At 48.3% G+C, this 16,089-nt stretch overlaps 2 protein-coding genes across 2 annotated transcripts in view; one reads left to right on the forward strand and one right to left on the reverse strand.

The window, feature by feature from the left end:
* The window catches only part of pcxa (pyruvate carboxylase a), an 83,817-nt gene that overhangs the window by 21,474 nt on the left and 46,254 nt on the right, over window positions 1-16,089 (reverse strand). Inside the window, exons 11-13 of the mRNA XM_010900528.4 lie at window positions 1,157-1,301; window positions 618-707; window positions 277-498 (exon numbers count right to left, since the gene is read on the reverse strand). Of these exons, the coding sequence (XP_010898830.1) occupies window positions 277-498; window positions 618-707; window positions 1,157-1,301 (457 nt within the window). The remainder of the gene's footprint in view (window positions 1-276; window positions 499-617; window positions 708-1,156; window positions 1,302-16,089) is intronic.
* lrfn4a (leucine rich repeat and fibronectin type III domain containing 4a) lies at window positions 4,236-12,613 on the forward strand. The gene is made up of 3 exons (XM_010900527.4): window positions 4,236-4,961; window positions 6,384-8,106; window positions 11,170-12,613. Exons 2-3 carry the CDS (start codon window positions 6,407-6,409, stop codon window positions 12,239-12,241), a joined length of 2,772 nt encoding a protein of 923 aa, XP_010898829.2. The 5' UTR covers window positions 4,236-4,961; window positions 6,384-6,406; the 3' UTR covers window positions 12,242-12,613.

Raw genomic sequence — 16,089 nt, forward strand, 5'->3', positions numbered from 1 at the left:
ATACACGAGAAGAGCACACAACTACGGTACAACAGACTATGGGACTACCTTGCTCCTCTCAGTGATGTGAACCCTGCCCACTGGCAATGTCATATTGTAATGGACCCAAGCAGTTCATTCTGTTTAACCTTTCAGTTCAAACCAACCTGTGAAAGCATAATGTCGATGTTGAAGCCACTGAATATAATCGGCAGAAGGAGCCGAGAGCAAGTCATAAAACACTGATTAGGATTTCCAGAAAAGGTGATTGCAGAGAATAACAGGACAGATTCGCACCTCCCCAGTTCTCCACGCTGAAAAGATTACTGAAGTTGTGTGCGACAAAGGGAGCGATCTCTTTGAGATCGTGGGTGCGAACACGGGTGGCCAGGAGAGACTGGTGGGCATCTCTGAAGGTAGTATCCATGAGCAGCAGACCCTTGTGGGCTCGGACAGCCTTGGCAAAGCCCTCTGGTCCCTCCCTCAAAAGGACGTCACGGAACCCAACCGGAGGATCACCTAAACAACGTCAACACTGTTACCATGTTATACTGACTGAATGGAGAAAAAATGGCTGGCTAATAGCAAAACAATGGAGGTTATACAGAAATCTGATTATCAGTGGTTTGGTGTCTCACCCAGAGGAATGGGCGGAATCACAGGATCGATGGAGGAGGGCTTGGCCTTCACAGGGATGGGAGTGGTCGGGCCGTTTACCATCACATGACCTAAAACAGGTCAACAGAAGGGCATTAACCTTCCTGGGCAGGCCATGCCTGGTGCATTTCCAACCTACCAACAATTCCATACTAAAAGAGAATACTACAAAGCAGTTAAATAATTATTCACAGCAGAAGGTGTAATTTGTTGTTCTGAGAGTTCAGCAGAGTCAAGAACACGACGAACAATACAACAGAATCCATGGATTGGCAGTGGTGGAAGAAACAGATCCAGCCAGGCATGAATTCATCTAATTATAGCACCTCTTGATCTAGGGAGTGGAGCTTTAATTGTTCAATGAATCAAGATCATTAGCTGGACTTCAGAATACTGAGAAAATGGTGTCTAAAAGATTAGCTGTAATAATCTATACCGACACAGAGACAAACAATAGTGGAAGTACAAACCTAGTTGCAGAAATAATTAATCAAAGAGAAAGGGGTTTAAGACATGTTACCAAGGTAGTGCAGCAGCTTCTGGGCTCGGTTTTGTACCGGCTTGAGGTTGAAGAGCTCCTGGTTCTCATCTATGAACTGGGTGTCAACAGTTCCATAAAGGAACTGATCGTTACTCAGAACATTCTGGAGGAAAGGGATGTTGGTCTGTGCAGGGGGGAAAAAAGAGGGAGAGAAAAATGTGAAAATGACAAAATGGTGGAGACAGTCTGCATGATACAACACATGGGACCAAGAGAGCAGAGTGGCTGGAAACAGACAGCCCAAGTGCAAACGGTCCGAGGGCTGTGGGGTCATTCGGCGGTCAGTCGCCAATCAATGGCTTGGAACCCTCAATACCAGCTGGCCTCTGAGGGTCCATGAGGCCGAGCTACACGGGGGACAGTGTGATGATCACTACGCTAAGAATCCCAGCTAATCCTCAGCATACGCCCTGCATGTTCCACTGTACCCCGCCGCTTATCCGTCTCAGGCACCTTGGGGTACTGAGAAGCAAACATGGAGCCAGAGTCACATTGAAACACAGGGAGGGCAAATGAGAGAAGAAAAAAAGTTGAGAAAGACAGGAAAGAGGAGAATGAAAGTGATAAGATCGTAACAGAAAAGAAATAGCTGCTGCTCAAGTCTCAATGCCTTAGTTCGTCCGTTCCAAACACGTTCAACAGCATACAGGCTAGTGAGTCGACACAGCGCATGAGCTCTGACCCAGATTCCTCTACAACACAACCTAATTACAGGTCTTCAAAAAATAAAAACCTTCTCAAATGACTAATGCATATAAAGAACATTACAGCAGACATTAATTATAGATAACCAAGTCTGCATTGGCAATATTGGTTCAGAAGGGAAATAGTGTATTCATATTTTGTGGGAAGCGCCAAATGAGTTCATAAATGCTGCATCGTTACCAGTATGATGTTATGACCACAGTATGGTGCAATTCATTAATATGGTATTCAGTGTCGATATAAATAAAATACACAAAACAGATCACTGTTGTTATCCGGTTATGCAATGATGTATAGCTTGTGCCACGACACTCCTGGTTCCCCAATAACCAATCAGTCATTCGGTTTCTCTAGCTGGGAAACCACCAAGACCATAGCTAACCAACCTTTATTTTTAAACAGCATTTCTATAATGACTGCATCAAGGAGGAGGAAAGAGGGAAAACAACCCTTTGATAGATAACAGATCAATCGGTCCAGAGAAGAGACCTTGAAGCGTTTCCCAGATATATTGTGCTCAATGATGGCACTTACAAATGAGCAATTCATGATTAAGAGAAAGGCTCAAAAAGCCAGGGTCATTTGCTTCAAAATATTGCCCAATTAGTCAACTGGCAAGAGTTCTGACAGTGCTGTCAAGATGGCCAGCCCCGCCGGATGTGTTCTGTACTCGGACTGTTCTGTTCTGTGAGGCTCAGAATGCTGAGTGTTGCTGTCCATGGTCCTGAAAAGAGCCTCTCTGCCATGGACTGCAAATCGTCCTATTGTCCAGACTCTGAATAGCTATGGATTGAATCAAATTCAATTTCCCTTGTGGCTTCCCCAGCTAAATCATTGAACAGATTTTGTGCAGATAGATTATATTTCCTCATTTTTCATCTAAATGATGCAGTCAAAAATTAGGGTAAGGCCTATCAATCAAATTCCTCACTCAAACGTATTCAGTGAAGTCCTTTTACACAGACACCCAGCCTATAACCCATCAAGACCAAGCAAGGCAGATGTAAAACCAGTGTATTGAAAAAACAAACAAAAAAAACAAAGGCCAAGGAAGAAACCTAGAGTCCTCCTCTGGCCAGGCCCAGCCTAAGAAAACCAAAGGCTAAATAACCTTTATATGGGTATCAAAAGGCCAGCATTACTTAGCTTTCATTGGAAAGACACATTGAATGGCGCTCCTTGAGGGTCCAGGTCTACAGTACACGATGAAATTCCTCAGTGTTCTCGTAGTTCAACCTACTGTGCGGCTAGGATATGTTCCACTGTACTGTACACACATGTCCTCAGTCCTCTATATATAGCCCCGGTCTGGGTCCAGCTCAGGGTGAGTCACTCTCCTCCTCACCTAAAAACACACTGCCAGTGGAGAATAAAAACCCAAGGGATGAGCGGAAACGGGGGCGACGAAGGCGGGCCTTCATGTGTCTGGTTGCTTCAAACTCCGGGATAGAAAGCCAGGCTTGTCAGTCAAGCCCAGCATTGGTGTTAACCTGCATTAACCTGCAGCTCTTCTGTTAGGGTTGAGGAAGCTACGGCAGTCCTCCGGTGTTCCTTTCCTCATCATCTATATTGATTCTGTCCTCCTAATGCATTCAGTACAGGCCTAAGCCACAGCAGGGAAGACAAGCACAACAGACTTCTAGATTCACTCAAAAACAAATAAAAAAATAAATAAAAAAAATGCTGAACAACCAAATACTCGCCACCGCTGCGACTAGATATCGACGTTCTGGGCACATTTGGCATCAACTTATATTAATCAAATGTTGAATAATTGATCTACAAAGTTGCTTTTTAGACACAAATGATTAGACTTCACCAACAAGCCCCTAGATCGGTACCAAGCAGGACTATCAATGCAAAAAGCCCTTTCCAGACACCTCAGCATCTCTTTTTCTCATTAAGCTACAGTGTCTCCATAATGCAGCTGGCTGGAGCACTGTTCTACAGGCAACGCAGATAGGAAAACATCAACAGCTAACAAGCTGAATGTACATTCTGCCTCTCCTAAGGGCTCATGGAAACAGAATGCTGACTGCTTTAAAACCCAGCAGTAATAAAGACGTCTCTTACTTTGGCCCACTGTTCGGCTGATAAAGGGGCTGTGCTTCACTTTTTCCCCCCAAAAAACCTCTAACACCCTACAGCTTCCCCTTTTCATTTCCCTTCATTTCTCCCATGCTCATTTTCTGCATCTTCTCCTAGCCATTCCAATTCCATTCTTTCCCACTTCTATCAAAAGCCAGGACTGCTTCAGGCTCCTGCTCCCCCCTCCCTTTCAACTCTCCCGCTCTCACTCTCCTCTCTCAGTAGCACACACATTGCAGACTATCCCTGGCGCTCTCTCTCCCGCTCTCTCTCACTCACACACACACACACACACACACACACACACACGCTCGCTGCAGCAAAAGCCACAAATCACGGACTGGTACAGCACAGGACTACAGGGGAAAAGAACGTCAAAACAAGCGATTGATTGAGTTGTGAATAAGCGCAGCGACCACAGAGGTGAAACATGCAATCGTGATAGGTCGTAGCCTGAAGGGCTGAACCAAAAGGAACCAGGGAGTGAGAAGGGATCGTTAGTATTCCCACAGTGAGGAAACTGAACTGACTATTCAAGAGGAGAAAGGGGTTTTGTAAGAGGGGGGTTGGATGTCTGAGAGGGCTAAAATCTGCTCTCCAACACCGAGATAACATGGGCTTGGGAATGTTCTAGTCTTTAGACTCACTGCTTCTGCAAAGGACAGATGCACAGCGAGGTGAAACAGGGGGCTGAATACCAATTACTACAGTAAAGACCGAAGACTGGATACTGTCCTGGGAAAAGACTGAAACAAGTACTAATTAGGTAAGAGATGAGACGAGACGGAGGAACATAAATACTGCAAAACAGATCGAAATGTTTCACAAATGCCACATCTTCGGACCATCTGGAAAACCTAAGCTTGAAAACCATCTAGAAAACCTCGGGGCTTATGCTTGAAAACCTAATCAGATTATTTGGACTCACGCTCCAGTTATGAGAACGAATCGATGGATGTGGCATCCTGAACAGCATAAGCAGCAAAGTTCAGTAAGTTTCTCCTCAGTTTTTTATTTCTATTATTTCTACTGTGGGATGTCAGCCTGTTTACGTTAAGGAGACGGCAGTCTAACTGGCAGTCGGTTCGGATTCCGTTACAAAATTGCGGGGGGGGGGGGCATTACGTGTGGCCATGTCCCTCTGTTAATCCGTGCACTCTTCAGTTTGGAGGATGTATTGAATAGAGCGGCCAAGCAACTGCTCCGCCTCTGGCTTTAGAACGGCCCTTAGAACCCGGGGGTTGCCGTGCCTTATCGCCGGAGTGACAGAGGGACGGACAGGCAACCAATCGCTCATAAGCTTGTTGATTTAAGGGCTGAGCTGAAGCCGACATGAATCTGGATACAGTAGGTGGAAAGAGGGATGCTGATGCAATACCATGGAAAAGGTGTAATGGGTCCATCCACTGTGTTAAGCAATCGATCATAACAGACCCAGGAGACAGAAACAAATCAAAGGCAAAGCGAGAGCTTGAGTCTAGAAGGTTATATCCGCAAAAAGATGATTCGGAGATCGGCGTTCAAGTTCCAGACCCTCAGAGGTCAGAGCAATTATTACTAGGCGCGGGGGGGCTAGATTTGACTACATTTTGACAAAGTGTTTATAGATCATTAAAAATACAAATAAAAATAGACTAGTAAGCCTAATGTTTTTCTTTGAACACTGCTGTGCAAATGAGGACCTGAGGATTACATTTGGGAAATCAGGGCTTTCGCACCACTACAAGTGACCTATTGCAAGTAGGAAAACCAACTGTGCTTCGGAAGCATGACAGAGGACGCTTGCCTTACATAACGTTTAAATGATCCCAAATTGAAAGCATCCACGGAGAAGCACTACAGTCACATCCATCGCAATCAACAGCACTAATGTAATACAGAACATTCTAGTGATGAGGCTTTTGTAGGTGAACAGTAGTGTCAATGAATGGCAGCAGAAACCACTATTGAACTTCATTTAAGACGGGCCTTCTCTCATTTGACTTTCAACCTGTCGAGTCCATCTCATTACATGGAACACGGGTGTTTATTCGTAGGCACACAAACACGTCAGGTTAATGAAGCGGTCACGGTCGACAGCGGCCCAGTGGGCAGTGTGGAGGGAGAAGCAACAGAAGGGCACTTGGCCCTTGTAACAGGGTAACTCAGCAGTCATGGCCACAACCCCGGAACAGTGTCGCGGCTCAGAAAGACAGCCCAGACTTAAATGTTTATATCCAATACAGCCTTATCTCCCTGAAACCACACACACAAAATCTGTGTTGACCAACATGTTTGAACTGTCAATATCTAAAACTCTAAATACCATTTGCACAATTCAATACCTCTTTCCTGGGCTGTCTGATCTAAAAGCCACTGAATTGGAAAACCAATGGAAAAAAGGGATCTAACGATTTCCCATTTCTCTCCACAGGTCTGTGGATAACCAGCTCAACAATGCCTAAATCCAACCCACAAATACTACACCCATTCCTGGCTTCACACATTCACTCAAAATCCTATAGGAGACAATTTCCAAAGCAACAATCCTCTCTAAACAGGGCCCACCGGGAAGAAAAACAAACTAACACTGAACTTGAGCCGAAGGTGACCAGCCCATCCCTGAGAAGCCCTCGATACCCCCTGACCCCACAGACTGTGGTGTGGTGGGTCATGGTTACCTGCTCCTGTGTGTTCCCTGCAGCGTTAGGCCCGGGTGCAGCCGTGTCTGCAGGCGAGACCTGGGGAATGGTCTCAATCTGCCCCTTCCACTGCGTGTGCCGAAACTTATCGGAGTCTCTGAGCACACTCTGCGTCAACAAGGGCCTGCTGTTCGTCCCTCCCGACATAGACCGGCGCACCGTGGAGCTCCGTCTGGCAGACAACTTCATCCTGGAGGTGGGCAGGGTGGACTTCGCCAACATGACCGGCCTGGTGGAGCTAACTCTGTCCAGGAACACAATCCACGCCGTGCGGCCCCTGGCCTTCGCCGACCTGGAAAGCCTTCGCTCACTCCACCTGGACACCAACAGGCTGACTGTAGTGGGGCCCAGGGACCTGGCCGGCCTGACCAACCTGCAGCACCTGATCCTCAACAACAACCAGCTGACGGACGTCTCCGCAGAGGCCTTCGACGACTTCCTGCAGAGCCTGGAGGACCTGGACCTGTCCTACAACAACCTGAGGAAGGTGCACTGGGAGTCCATCCAGAACATGGCCAGCCTGCACACCCTCAACCTCGACCACAACCTCATAGACCACATCGCAGAGGGCTCCTTCGGGGAGCTCTACAAGCTGGCCCGACTGGACATGACGTCCAACCGGCTGCAGACGCTGCCCCCCGACCCGCTGTTCTCCCGCTCCCAGATGGGCGTGGTCAGCCCGACACCCTACAATGCTTTCATCAGCTTGAGCTTCGGGGGCAACCCGCTGCACTGCAACTGCGAGCTGCTGTGGCTAAGGCGACTGACCCGGGGGGACGACATGGAGACATGCGCCACTCCCGTCCACCTGGCCGGGCGCTACTTCTGGTCCATCCCCGAGGAGGAGTTCACCTGCGAGCCGCCGCTGATTACGCGTCACTCCAACAAGCTGTGGGTGCTGGAGGGCCAGAGGGCCACGCTGAGGTGCCGCGCCATCGGAGACCCCGAGCCGATCATCCACTGGATATCTCCAGACGACCGCATCGTGGCCAACTCCAGCCGCGTGTTCTCCTACTACAATGGCACCCTAGACGTGCTGGTGACGCGGGCCCGTGACGACGGAGCCTACACCTGCATCGCCATCAACGCCGCCGGGGAGGCTACAGCCCTGATAGACCTGAAGATCATCCCCCTCCCTCATCGCGGAAACAACACCGTCCCCTTCACCAACCCCCGCGGCGACCCGGGCTCCTCGGATATCTCCAGCGGGAGGACTGGAGGGGCTGGGTGGAACGGGAAGGCCGGGGGAGGGATGACTGCCAAGAACGCCACAGTAGACGGGGACAGTGGAGAGGGGGGGGACGGAGACGCTGCAGAGCGTTTGGTGGGGGTCCTGGGGGTGACCGCCACCACCGCACAGGTGCGCTGGGTCCTGGGCCGGGCCACCGGGCCGTACCTGGTGTGGATGTACCAGATCCAGTACAACTGCACTGCAGATGACGCCCTGGTGTACAGGTAAGCTGGTCGCAGCTAGCAGACAACCCAAAGGCCCAGTTGTAAGCACATTGAATGAATCATCAACAATTAGACTAAATATGAGAATCACCTGGGTGCTTTCTCCCATTGTCACACTGTACTGTAAAAAACACCACAGTGGATCACCAATTTAGCCAAGTTGTCAGAGTGCCCTTGAATCGCAGGGACCAGGAGTGACAAACATCAATGCTGACACATGAAACACTGGAGAGCAGACTTAGTGGACCAACAAGAAGCATGAAAGAGGCCAATGTGTATATATAGAGCGATAGGAAGGAGATCTGAAGGGAGATGGGGCAGTGGAAGGCAAAAGCCTGACTACTCTGGGGAAAAGGAGGATCAACTACTTATAAGAGAGCAAGCTGCAGATCTGAGGACAGTGTCACATCCCATTCCTGTGACTGAAATGGAGATAAACAGGGAGATGGTGGGTTTGGGGCTAGGGAGCACTGAGCCCACTCTCTTCAGTTAGTGGAGGTAGGGAGAAGTACCTCAAATAGCTGAGATGCTGTGTTTTATATCAAATACTGAACGATGCTCAAGGACTTGTCAGAACATGGACGACATACACACTGATGCGCGCACGCGCACGCACACGCACACGGAATGCTGTCAGAATGAAAATGAAGAACAGGAAGAAAGCAGCCCCCCCCCCCCCCCCCCCCCCTTTGTTTATAGTGTAGTTTTTTTTCAGGCCTCTCCAGCCTGTCATGCTCATGGAGTAAGTGGGGTTAGTAAGTCATCAAGGAGTTTTTTTGTTCAACCTTACACATTTACAGCACGTCCTCTCCTCCCCTGGAGAATCTATGACCATGGACAATGGAGCAGAGAGGGAAAGGAAATGAAAATAAGAGCAGGAAAGCGGCGCGAAGAGAAAAGATACATTGATACATTGTGATGATGCACTGTACAGGCACACTGAGGTGATGGCGAGGCTTGTCTCACACCCTTGAGAATGCAGCCAAGATTATTTAACAGTTTCCCCCTGCTACCCTGATGATTATATTACCAAAAAAGGACTATGGAAATTTGCAGTATAAACATGTCACGCCTCATAACGTCACAAGATTCCCTGGATTATTAGAGAGTAAGCAAATACACAGAGTGCCTAAGAAGCAGAGATAGGTTTCACTACAAAATAGAAGATGGATGACAGGAACTATAGTCTCTGGTACTAAATCTTGTGTTTAAATAGCATACCTGTGACAGGGTTTCATTAGTGAATAATTATTGTGTTACTATGACTTTCTGGAACAAATGCCATTGAAGTTATGGTACCAACTTTAGCATTTTTACTCATTTTCAAATCCACTCTCAGGGACTTGAGGTTTACAATCAATTACAGATGATTTTGACATGGAGACATTTTTAAATACCGGTACCAGAACTTGGATGAGATTTTTAGGGCATGGCCGTGAGAGTGGTCAAAAGCACAGACCTTTTAGAGGCTCTCCTCTTGGCTGCCAAGACCACATTTACAACACATGCCATGGGGTTATGAGAAAACCGTTTTAAAAGCTAGTTTCTAGCAATTGTACTCGTTTTTCCAAGGCTTATGCCATGTTATAATTAGGACATTGCAATATTTTGAAATACCATATAACGATATTTCAAATATGACGGTATTGTTTTTATACAGTAGGCATTCTAAACACGTGCTCGGAGCAGTTCCAGACTGTTGTCTGTGTCAGAAAATGAGCGCCTACCTGTGCAAAAACTGTGTACACAGAACTCAGTGGAAGAACATCGTGCTTGCCTCTTCATCTATAGCACATAGAGAAAGTCTACCCCTCCTCAAACCATCTCACATTGTTCTGTCAGAGCCTCAGAGTTTGATGCGTTTCTGATGGTTTTGTTTTTTTAACCGACATAGCACACTGCACCCTATTGTTAGTGTGAGATCAAAGACATTAAAATGAACAACTCTGCTTGACCAAAACATTACATTCCCCTTTGAGATGGGAGTAGTCTACATTCAAACAGTATATAAAGCTGGGGAAATAGTGTTGATAACACTGGCAAATAACATCTCATTTTACATGTATATGAAGGTCACTTAAAAGCCTTGCAACAGAAGATTACTCTTCCAGGCTTTTACAAAGGCTGTTGTCCTCTGGGGAGGGTATGACGTTATCGACATCCATAGCCTTAAACGCAACTTCACACATGCACAGATAAACACCTACAATTATTTTCATGGGTCTATCCCAAGTCTGTTTCACGCCGTTGAAACCAAAAACAATGCTGTTTTCATGTATTTTTTTCATACATTTGATTCCCTCCTTTGTCATCTCTATATTGTGCATGTCTTTGTATGTCTCGAGAAAGTTGCTGTTCCTTTACATGAACAATTATTTTCAACCGATACAGTGGCAGTTCTTATGTTTAGGAATTGCTTAAGGTCTCTCTCGGAGAAGCTTGCAATTATTCCTCAAAACATTCCTAAGCTGTCCGATACATTTTCATTACCATTGCGCGCACACACGCATGCACGCACACAACTGAATCAATACAACAAACTGCAGCATTTAAAGAGGAGCACAGGCTAGGATGTTTTTTGGAGGACAGGCAGAGAGGAGGAAGAGTTAAAACCGTAGTGTTTGCCGTCTCTTCCTCTTCCTGCCAGAGAGTGTTTGGGCGGGGGTGGGGGCGAGTGGAGTGTGAGTGTAGTATCATTGCCTAGGAGTTGTCTAAGCTCACTGCCTGGCATGACACGTGTAAAGGCCCAGGCCTATTCCGCAACCCGTTTCCCTGAATATCCTTCTCAGGCTCTCTATTGCCCTTCTCCATCTACAGCAGAGTATTATTGATTAAGGCCATTTCCACAACAAAGAAGCAAATCTGACACCACCTCCTCCCTCCAGCGGACGGCCCATTATCTTTATTAGCGCTTAGGAGACGTATCGAAGCTTATTGCAATTCATTTGATTCATCTCCCCCTCCTAGCAGGTCTGAGATATCCTCTTCCTCAGCTCAGCAAATGACTCAATGTACTCCTTTTGTTCCATTACTCCTCAACCCTCCCCTTTTTCCCTTTGTTAGGATTCTGCCTCCTACGAGCAACTCTTTCCTGCTGAAGAACCTGGTGTCGGGGGCAGACTACAGCCTGTGTGTCCTGGCCATCTTTGACGACGGGCTGTCCGCCCTGGCCACCACCAAGGTCCTGGGCTGCACCCAGTTCAGCACCAAGGAGGACTACCCAGAGTGTCGTTCCCTGCAGGCCCACTTCCTGGGTGGAACCCTAACCGTCATGGTGGGCGGGGTCATCGTGGTGACCCTGCTGGTGTTCACGGTGGCGATGATGGTGAGGCACCGCGTCTGCGGAGACTGCAGAGATGACGGTCACTACCCAGCCCACCACCATCACCACTTCCTACCCTCCAAGGGCGGAGTGGACGTTTACGCTCAGACCAATGGAAGCGGCGGCGTGATGATGGTGGCCCTACCCAACGGCCTCCTTCAACAGGCCAAGCCCCTGCCGTCGAAAACCAAACCCCCGGCCAAGACCAAGAACAGGACCCTGCCGAAGGGTGAATCTGAACAGCTCAGTGGGGAGGGAAAGGCTGAGGGGTCGGTCCTGGAGGTGGCCTTGAGGGGGAAAACGCTCCCCCCTTTCAACCCCGACAGTGACAGGATGACACTGTACTACGCCCCTGCCAGCACCTCCCAGACATTACCTCATCCCCGGGCTCACAAGGCCCTGAAACAGTCAGGCCTGCTGAAGCTCTGCAACACCGAGGACAAAATGGTGGACATCAGACGCAACCTGGACTCCGAGGCCCGGGGGGAGGAGGGGGGGTGCCTGAGGGAATGGAGTAGGGACGATCGCCAGCCGCTCGGGCCGACGCGCAGCTGCTCCTTTGACGTGGGCGAGATCACCACGACAACCTGCTACGGATACGCCAAGCGGCTGAGTGTGATCTGGACCAGGAGAAGCCAGTCGGTGCACGGCATGCTGGTCCAGTGCGCGACGACGGCCGGCTCGGCGAGCAGCGCGGCCGGCGAACACCGCCCCCCCGCCCTCACGCACCTGCACGTCTACAACACGTCCAACTCTAACTCCAACTGCGGCGGGGCCGCCAACGCCGGAGACCTGGAGGAGAGTGTGGTGTAGAGCGGAGGACGAACCAGGGGCCAAGTGAAGATGACTGAAGCGGACCAAATGGACAGGTGGACGTAAAAGACAGACGTTTGGTATTAAAGACAGTAAATGAATTAGGAAAAAGACTAAGAATAAAAGCACTTTTTGCGAAGGGAACACAGCACCTGGTGAAGGAGGCAACGCCACGTAGACTGTGGAAAAATTGGAGTGACAACTATTGTGTACAAAAAAATTATAATAATTAAGTATAGGAAGTGTGCTTGGAGGCTGTGTGAGACTGACTACCCTAAGCGCATGGGGATTACAACCTGGGACTTCTGTTTCAACAAGATAAATTAAACAATTAATGAATTACCACAGTAAATAAATAAACGGCTACTCAGAGCAGAGTGTCTCGACTTTGAATGACAAACAGCAGAGTAGATTGGGCATCAAAATGGTTTATCTGGAGAAAAAAAAAAAAGGCTTATCAGCTGCCAGTGGGTGACAATGAGCTCATTTGAGAAGGGCAGGAAGCAGCCTATCTCCAAACACAGAGGTGTTGTCTTAGAGCTGACGGAGGGTAGATGGGAGGACGAGGGGGTAGGGGCTGGGGGGTGGATGGTGTCAGGGTAGAGCTCGCAGACAAAGCAGTACAAGCAGTGAGGGGAACATGCTACAGGTCTGTTGGCGTCATTTGTCATATTACGTACTTCTCTGTACTGTACACGCAGAAACCCTTCCAGATCAATTAGCATGAGCTGTGTGACAGAAAGGCCCATACACATTTCACACAAGGGAGGCGAGGAGGTGGTGTAGGAGACAGACACGCATGCAGCGGTTTCCGCTACTCTCGCCAGAGGCAAACCGCTGGCCTATTTCACCCAATTAAAAAATGCTGATTGGTAAACTCGGAGAAACAGCATGAACTCTGCCCAGTGGTGCGGCAGCTACTGACCGCCAGCTCAGCAACCGACGACGGTTCACAGAGCACAGCCGCGTGGCGTTCTGCTGACGTGTCCTGCCCCGATCAGATCACATCTCAGTTACAGAAACTGCAATAACACAAGCCCAGTTATTGGACCAACGTGGGTAAAGCTGAAGTGGCCAGAGCTGTAGATAAAACCGCAGTTTAGACCAGTTCAGGAGGAGTTCACCGCCTCGGAAACAGTACCAATACGCCGGGTGAGAAATTGAAACGGTTCGGATCCTTTAAGCCAGTCCCGCATTTGTTTAGCCTCAACATCCACACCGTTCACATTGGTCGGCTGTTCCCCTTCACCTGTGGAGCCACGTGGAACCAGGTGGTTGCTATTTAGAAAACCAAGGACCGGCCGGCATTCCAACCCTCCCATTTACATTTAAAATCAGCCATCTCTACTCCACACCTCCACCCCAACGCTATGATCAGCCAAGGAGAGTGTGTGGGTGGTTACCAGTTTGCTTGAGGAAGTGGATGAGACAGACACACACTCAACATGAAACGACCAACATGAATCCTCCTTCTTAAAAGGCACCTTCATCTACCACCATCAGTCACCTAGCTTTAGACAAGAGAAATGACACTTTTCACAATCCAGGCTTCATTACAATACATCAACAGAATTTTGACAGCAGGCTGGTAGTGTTCTGGTTCCTTCAGGGAAGCGTTACCCATCAGAAAGCAAATATTGTGGAAATTATCAGCAGATGCAAAGCGGGAAACAGTGCTGCAATGTAACTACCCGACAAAACGGTACAATTCTATTTGTGTGTGATAAATAAATGTGAGAGGGAGTGGGGGAGAGAGGGAGGAATATAAAGCGTTGGAAGGGTTGAATATTATTCATGCAAATGACTCATGTATATGCATGTTTAAGTGGTCATTAACAGACTGCTGCGTTAAAATCCCTGTACATCCACTACACCTCGGTACTACAGCGGTCTGCGTTGCCAAGCCGTACGAGGCGGTCGGGGGAGGATCTGTGTGGGGCGTCACGGTGGTGGAGACCCAGGCAGAGGGGATGTGATGGCAATACGTGTCACAGCTGGGAAATCTGTAGATGCTTTTTGCAGGCCCTTAATTCACTACTTCCCCCTTTGAAACAGAGTACAGTCAGGCTTTCAAATTCTAATGACTGAAAAATAGCTGTGCATAAGAATAATAAAATCACATGTGTTCATCTGAGCAAGATATGAAAAAAAAATAAAAAAGGGACAATCTGTCTGGAGCCAGCCTGCACACTACGTCTTCCCTTGGCGTTAAGCTGCCTCCCACTCATCTCAATTCTACCCAACTCCTCTCAGTCTCCCCACACCCTGTTCCAGTTCTACATATCTCCCACTGAAGTCAGTCACACCTCTGGGAACCATTTAGTGCAGATTAGGGGCTTCAAAGTCTCTGGCAATACCACAGTCTCCATGCAACACTGTCACGGTGAGTGTGTTGGTGTTTAAAATGGAGCACTACATCTTCATTGTGCTCGTATAGGACGGTAGTATAGGATGGTGGTAGTTACATAAGCTGGCAGCAACCTCCGGTCCCACTGAACGTTTAAGAGCCCTGCCTTGGCTCTCTGTTGAATACGTGTACGCCGCACGCATAACGGAGGGAGGACGAGGGAGGCGGCGGGATCAAAGGACACGCAGACGATAAAGCTGTGATGGCATTGCAGGAATTATCAGCAGGACCCAAGAGGGGCATGTTCCAGACTACTAACAGCACCGTTTCGATCTGCACATCAATGAGGGGTCGGAAAACCCCATTTAAAGTCGATTGATAGTCCAGCTGCCAAGTGAAACAGCGGAAACACATAGCGGTTATCAAGTCGCCGCCGTCGTTTGGTCTTCCCAGGGAGTTGCTAAGACACACTGATACACTGTCACCACAGTTGGGAGGCGACAGGAGCAGCTGAATAACAGAAATTAGGTTCCTGATTCACATGCTACGCCCCCGCCCAAAATAACCATTTCCCATTGGACAGGATGTCAACGCAGGACACAGCGGTATCACACTGGTTCTCCCAGCCAGTATGTTGGGCTGTTAAATCTGGGCAGATGTTGGCAGCAAGTTCTCTGCTACCTAAAACCTAATGGGGACGGTGAGGAAATTACTTGGCTCTGCTAGTATTTGAACAGGTAATTAAATCTCTGGTGGTGTTAGCGCTAAATAAATTAGCTATCTGAAGCTGCTTAATAGAAGAGGCACTGCTCCAGCCTGCTGGGGTTTGAGTGGCCTTCCAATGCTGGGAGGAACAGCGTGTGAGCCAATGAGAAGGAGAGACTGAGAAAGATGAACGCAAGACAGGGGAAATAAAGAAAAAAATAAGTTAGGTTTATGCAGTGAGGGAAATTAAATAAAAAATGCTAAGAAACTGAGGGAGTTGAGCGATGTACAGTTCGCTGTCACTTCATCCATCCTGAAGTGACAGTCAGCCCTTAAAAAAGAGGGGGAAAAAAAGAGTTGCCCTTGTGGAGGAGAGGAATGAACTGGAGCAGCTTTAATGTCTTTGATATCTTAGAGTGCTGCCTTTGCAAATCATCATGCCAACAAAACACCTGCAGGGCAGAGGAGAGCATTAACTTGGAGGAAGTGAGAGATAGGTAGACGCTGAGACTGGCTGACGACCGGGGAAATAAAAGAGCAGTGAAATATCAAAACTACAGGGCAGAGGTCTGTCACACAGTATCAGCACAGGTCAACCAGAAGGGAAGACTGAAAGGGGCAAAATAAAAGGACAATCAAGAGGAGCGATTAGCTTGCTGGAGGCTGATGTTCTGAAGAAGATTGGTGGTGGAACAGAAAGTTCAGAGGGGTCGGACTCAGTCAGAAGTTCCACCACTGATCAATGTTGAAGTGTCCCCCTGCTGAACGCACGCCAAGACTTCAGCTGCACCATGCA

The sequence above is a fragment of the Esox lucius genome, chromosome 7 (assembly GCF_011004845.1).
Source record: "Esox lucius isolate fEsoLuc1 chromosome 7, fEsoLuc1.pri, whole genome shotgun sequence".
Lineage (NCBI taxonomy): Eukaryota > Metazoa > Chordata > Actinopteri > Esociformes > Esocidae > Esox > Esox lucius.